The 5498-nt window shown below is 47.7% G+C and overlaps 1 protein-coding gene across 1 annotated transcript; it reads right to left on the reverse strand.

Moving 5' to 3' along the window:
- Nucleotides 1-1440: 1440 nt before the first annotated feature.
- Nucleotides 1441-4508, reverse strand: LOC123072737 (uncharacterized). The gene is made up of 6 exons (XM_044496363.1): nt 4125-4508; nt 3756-3862; nt 3397-3663; nt 3138-3305; nt 2068-2157; nt 1441-1951 (listed from the first exon to the last, which is right to left on the reverse strand). The coding sequence occupies exons 1-6, from the start codon at nt 4421-4423 to the stop codon at nt 1764-1766; spliced, it is 1119 nt and encodes a 372-aa protein (XP_044352298.1). The 5' UTR covers nt 4424-4508; the 3' UTR covers nt 1441-1763.
- Between the last annotated feature and the right edge of the window lie 990 nt (nt 4509-5498).

Raw genomic sequence — 5498 nt, forward strand, 5'->3', positions numbered from 1 at the left:
ATCTTGAGAGAAGCCTCTAGTGAAACCTATGGCCCCCGGGTCTATCTCCTATCATATTTGCTTCCAATCTACTTTTATTTGCATCTTTACTTTCTACATTATGTTATAAAATACCAAAAATAAATTTATCTTATCTTACTATCTTTATTAGATCTCACTTTTGCAAGTGGCCATGAAGGGATTGACAACCCCTTTATCGCATTGGTTGCGAGTTGTTTATTTGTTTGTGTAGGTTTGTGGGACTTGTTGAGAAGCCTCCTACTGGATTGATACCTTGGTTCCCAAAAACTGAGGAAAATACTTACGCTACTATTGCTGCATCACCCTCTCCTCTTCGAGGAAAACCAACGCAAGCTCAAGACGTAGCAAACACCACCAATTTGGCAATAGCCAATTTGGGCTTGACATTCCCCACATTCCTTTGAACCTATGATGGTGTTCTGGACTAAGAGGTACTCACCATGTCGTCTCCCGGCCAGGAGGGCCGGGCAAGGACCCCCGTGGCGGTTCGTTACTGGGCCACTTCGGGCAACCCATGATGTATACATGGAAGATTTCACAAGACTTGGCGCACAAGATGATAACCCTTCTAAATCCTAGGCCTTCGGGACTTTATATAAACCGAGGCTAGGCTTGTCGATATAACATATTCTAGATATTCTAGACATCCTAGAAGAGAGATAGGCTCAATACACATATGATCTCAAGGTATATCAACATGTACTCTATACCCCATTCATCAATAAAATACAAGCAGGACGTAGGGTTTTACCTCTTCGGGAGGGCCTAAACCTAAGTAAACATTGTGTCCCCTCTCGGTCTTGTTACCATCGTGCCAAGGCTACCAGCTCGGGACCCCCTATCCAAATTTACACGCACCAATTCAACGATCTCCCTCACGGCCTTGTGTTTAGCTGGATTATTCATTCAGGCCCTGAACATTCCAGCACAGCCCCTCCGGATCGACCACCTGACCACAAAGGCCTCACCTGATGTTGACCTTCATATTTGTCTCTGGCAACACCGCGTGCGGCCGCAAGGACTTGCCCAACAGCGAGCGCGACAATGATCTTGACATGTTGCTCCTTCGGCAGCGGCGTGCCAAGAAGTTCCTTGAGCTCAAGCACCTCAGCCTCATCTATGGCTAGATCCTCAGCCAGGAACGACACCATGCGACGCACTTTCAGCAGGAGAGGCATTGGAGGGAACAATCTAAGATGGAACCCAGCAGCTCGAGCACTCCTCGCCACGTGAGACGTCCCTCTCCCGGTAGCCGAAATCTTGCTTGGTCTTATGGCTTCCCAGAAAAATTCATGTAAATCATTTTAGGCACATAGCACTTACTCCCTCTGTTCATTTTTATAAGACCTTGAAGACATTTCAGACAATGTGCAAAACAGCACATTTTGAGCTGTCTAAAACGACTTACAAAAGTGGACGGAGGGAGTACATTAATTTGTTGTAAACAAGGTTTATTTTTCTTTCCCACACCAGCCTCCCAACCTCTGCAGCTCTGACATCACAATCCTGGGAGTGGGAAACCACAGTAAAATCCAATGAATCCAGGGATGGCAGCATCACCACTCAAACAACACCATCCACACGTAATTCAAGCACACCCCTGACACGTGTGAAACAAACCCAGCACAGAGGTTTAACGGGAGCACACTCGTGTAAGAAAGCAAGGCCCGGGAGCAGCCTGGCAGGAGGCGGCGCCGCGCAGGCCAGGCAGCGACAGCAGTTCTCGGACAGCCAGGCAGTCCTCAGTCCTCACCCCAGGCATCGTCGCGCGCAGCTTGTCGGGCGGTGATCCGGCTCCTCCTTGCCTCCTCCTGCTCTTTCCGCTCGCCTGCATCCATGGTCGTGAACTGCTTTAGTCCCATCCCGTGGGCGATCAGCCTCTGCGCCGTTCTCGCCGACGTCTTCGGCCTCGGCGTCGGCGGTTCTAGGTCTGCAGTTCAACATGGAAACAACATACGGTGGAAGGTATGAGCTATGAACTACACATGATCCTTAGGGAGAAGAAGATCAAACTGAAAAGGATCATCACAAGGAACAAGCTGTTACCTGTACCATCGATTTTTGCCAAAAGATCGTCATTATCCTTTAGTGGCCGTACTTTGTATCTTGGAGGCACGGAAGCTTGTGCCTCCTTAGCTACAGGAGTACATGACAACAGGCCAACAGGTCAATAGGCCAGAATAGAATCAATAAAGCCAGAAAACAGAAGTACAGAGACCTTGCAAGTTCGTATCATCAGCATAAGTTCTAAGTACCAGCAGGATGGAAAACGCTGAACCAGCATGAAAGTATAAGCTTCAACAATAAACCAAGACTAACAGTAAATTATGTACTCTGCTTTCTACAAAATTATTATGCATTCTGCTTTCAGCATTGGACTTCAGGAATACCATTTTTTGTATGCTCGTGCATCAAAATTACGCATACATCATGAGATAAACAAAGTGTCACGTAACCTAATTGGAATAAGGGATGTGTGCCAATTTGTACTTCATATCATGTTTTGTACTTTGTGGGAAGCACACAAGCTTGTGACCAGTTAGCTACAGGTCAATAGGCCAGAATGAAGCGGTCAGAATGCATCGATTAGAACCAGGGAACATAAGTATAGAAATCTTGCAAGTTCATATAATCAGCACAAAGTTCTATGGTCCAAAACAATGGAAGAACACTGAACCTGCACAACAGTATAGCTTGAGCAATAAAGAAAGTCTAATAGTCAATTATGCATTTTGCTATCTAGGTTGGACTTCATAACTGTCATGTTTTCTCATAGATATCAAAATTACACATATATCACGAAATAAACAAAGTCCCACGCGGCCTAATTGGAAAAAAGGAATTACAATGATTTCCTCTATTAATTTAGTGCCCTCACAATGAAAATCTGGGGAACTGCCCTTCGGCAGGAAATAATTATGAAAATGGAAATAATGCTTGTCCAATGCATCTTATTTGACATCAGAGCTTTGCTTCCATAGGTGGAGTTGTGTACGTATACATTTCAATAATACAAAAGTCTAGGTTAAACAAGAATGTGGCGACAGTTTCTAGATCATGGAATACGAAGAAACATGCAGAAAGATTATCAGAAGTAACTATCAGAATCAAATTACCAGATGATGGGGTCCGGAAAACTGCAAGTGCAACAGAATCATTGACCCAGCGGATGGCAACTCCATGGTCTCCAAACTTCTCAAAAATCCTTTCCAAATCTGTTGTGCGTGTACTAGGTGGGAAGTCGTAAAGAACAAGGGCATGCCTTGTCCCAAATCGTTTTGCAGCTGCAAAACCAAACAAAAGAACAAGAGTTTAGTTTACCCACCATGAGCAAGCTAACTAGACAGAGAAGACTAGTCATCCTGAATAAATTACCATCCTTATTATCTTTCTCATCCGCACGACCCTTTGATCGACCATGAGCTGGATCAGACCCCTTGTCATCCAGATCCCTCTCTGAAGCGCACTGGTCGCTGTACAGAACACTCTTATCATAAAGAAAAGAACCCCTTCCCCTCCTCTTGGTCCCTGAAGATGAAGTGCTACTTTTCTCTGAAGAACTACAAGGTGTTGTCACCCTCGCCTCTTGCACGAGGGGGCGCACCGGCGTCTCGTCGCCACGGTCCGCAATAGCCTCCCAATCTGCATATGCGTCAGAGGAAGAATGTTAATGTCTCAGTTTTGCCTGAGCTGTTTTCAGCTTAGCACAGAGACAGAGGCCACTAGAATAATACCATCGTCTTCATCTTCGTCCTTCTTGTCGACGCTAGCTGAGGCTTTCGAGTCCTTGGATCCCGTAGCAGCCTCCGGCGATGCAGAATTCTCCGTTGCCGCATGATCCCTTCAATGTACATTATCAGAAGCAGAGCAGGAGTTAGTCAGGTCAGATGGCCCAAACAGGGAGCAGCTGCAGCTGAGTTTGTTCAGATCGTGTGCCACATTTGCGTGATCCGTGCTCTGACATCTACGAGATCGCGAGCTAGAAGCTACTCGAATTTACAGAGAAAACAGCTAAAAAATTGCAAATTGGCAAGTCCAGGTCGAGCAGGCCAAGATTCGGTTCAGAAGCAAGAACAGAGCTTGGGGGAGGAGGAGGAGCAAACCCTAGGGCCTGGGGCTGGGGGGCTTCTTTCTGGGCGCGGAGGCGGAGGACGATGGCGCGGGAGCGGATGGCGTCGGCCTGGAGCGTGTTGCCGCGGGAGGCGTGGAGGCCGGCGAGGTCGCCGAGCGCCGTGGCGAGGCGGAGATCGGCGCCCGCCCGAGGCGGGGAGGCGGCGGTGGAGAGGCTGGAGACGACAGACTCGAGGAGGGAGATGGCGCCGTCGACGTCCCCGGCGTCCACCAGGTCGTCCACCTCCTCCGTCCAGCGGTGGCCGCCGGCCGCCGCCGCCGCCGCGTCCATCGGTGGGGGTAGGCTGGGCTGGTCTCTCGCGTGGACTGTACACAGGTGGGAGACGGTAGTGGGCTGAAGTGTGGGTCCCGCACACAGCTAATTTTGTGGTGATGATGCTTTGCTTGAGGGGTGCTTGCGCTTCCCTTACTAATTGGACCATTCTCTTCTCTAAAACCTTTTTTTTTTGCTGATACCCTTCTCTAAAACTTCTTATTCGAACAAATTAAAAGAGTAAATTACACTGGTAGCACTCGACATGTATGTACACTTTCATCCAACGACTGGTTGGTTGACAACGAAAAGAGGCACGCTTGTCTTGCGCGGCCACTGTGGTCCAAAATCGGTCTGGCTGGGTTTAAACCGATGACTGGGCGGTTGACTCGTACGAGGCGTCGGTTCATGACGTCTATTGAAGTTGCCGAATCAAAACTTTTGCAAAAAGGACCTTGCAAGCCTCTCGTGTAACCGCGGTCCAACAAATTGTTATACACCTATTCGCAGCCAATTTCCCACCGCAGATCCCTAATGTCTAGCCCTAGCTTCCATTCCCCACTCTCATTCTCCCCCTCTACGACTTTGGCAGTCGCGGCATGCCCGCTGAGGGTGACGGTGAGGCAACACATCCTCTTACGCACTGCTTTGTCCTCATCTTCTTCCACTCCTCCCTCTCTTCGGATGGACGGATCTTGAGTAATGCCTCGCCGTAGTAACTTCAATGGCGAGGTGGCGACTTGATCAATGGCATGGTATCATGATGAAGAAGCTAATCACGTCCAAACTACATGTAACCCTTGTTGTGTTATTTCTTCTCTCATTTCTCCTTTTCCCTCTATCCTTCTCTTTCATTTCTTCTATGTTTGAAAGTGTTTTATACTGATAATGTTGTTAGTTAGGAGAATTGTGATGGTGGTGGGTTTTACCCTAAGGAGTACAAGGAAGTTTGTTAGAATCAGTTACAAATTTTTTGAGCTTGCTGCTTCAGACCAAATAATCACGAAGTTGGAGGAGAAGGTGTCAGTGAACAAGAGAAGAAGCATATGATAGATGATATGGAGGAGACAATAAGAATGTTTCTAGTGGCAGT

This window comes from Triticum aestivum, chromosome 3B (genome assembly GCF_018294505.1).
Source record: "Triticum aestivum cultivar Chinese Spring chromosome 3B, IWGSC CS RefSeq v2.1, whole genome shotgun sequence".
In the NCBI taxonomy this organism is placed as follows: domain Eukaryota; kingdom Viridiplantae; phylum Streptophyta; class Magnoliopsida; order Poales; family Poaceae; genus Triticum; species Triticum aestivum.

Bases quoted from the DNA above. Each gene is read 5' to 3' on its own strand.
- LOC123072737 (XM_044496363.1), bottom strand. From the start codon at position 4,423: ATGGACGCGGCGGCGGCGGCGGCCGGCGGCCACCGCTGGACGGAGGAG. The intron at 3,863-4,124 runs GTTTGCTCCTCC...TGTACATTGAAG, and splicing joins CCCCAGCCCCAGGCCCTAGG to GGATCATGCGGCAACGGAGA. The intron at 1,952-2,067 runs GTAACAGCTTGT...GTTGAACTGCAG, and splicing joins GGCAAAAATCGATGGTACAG to ACCTAGAACCGCCGACGCCG.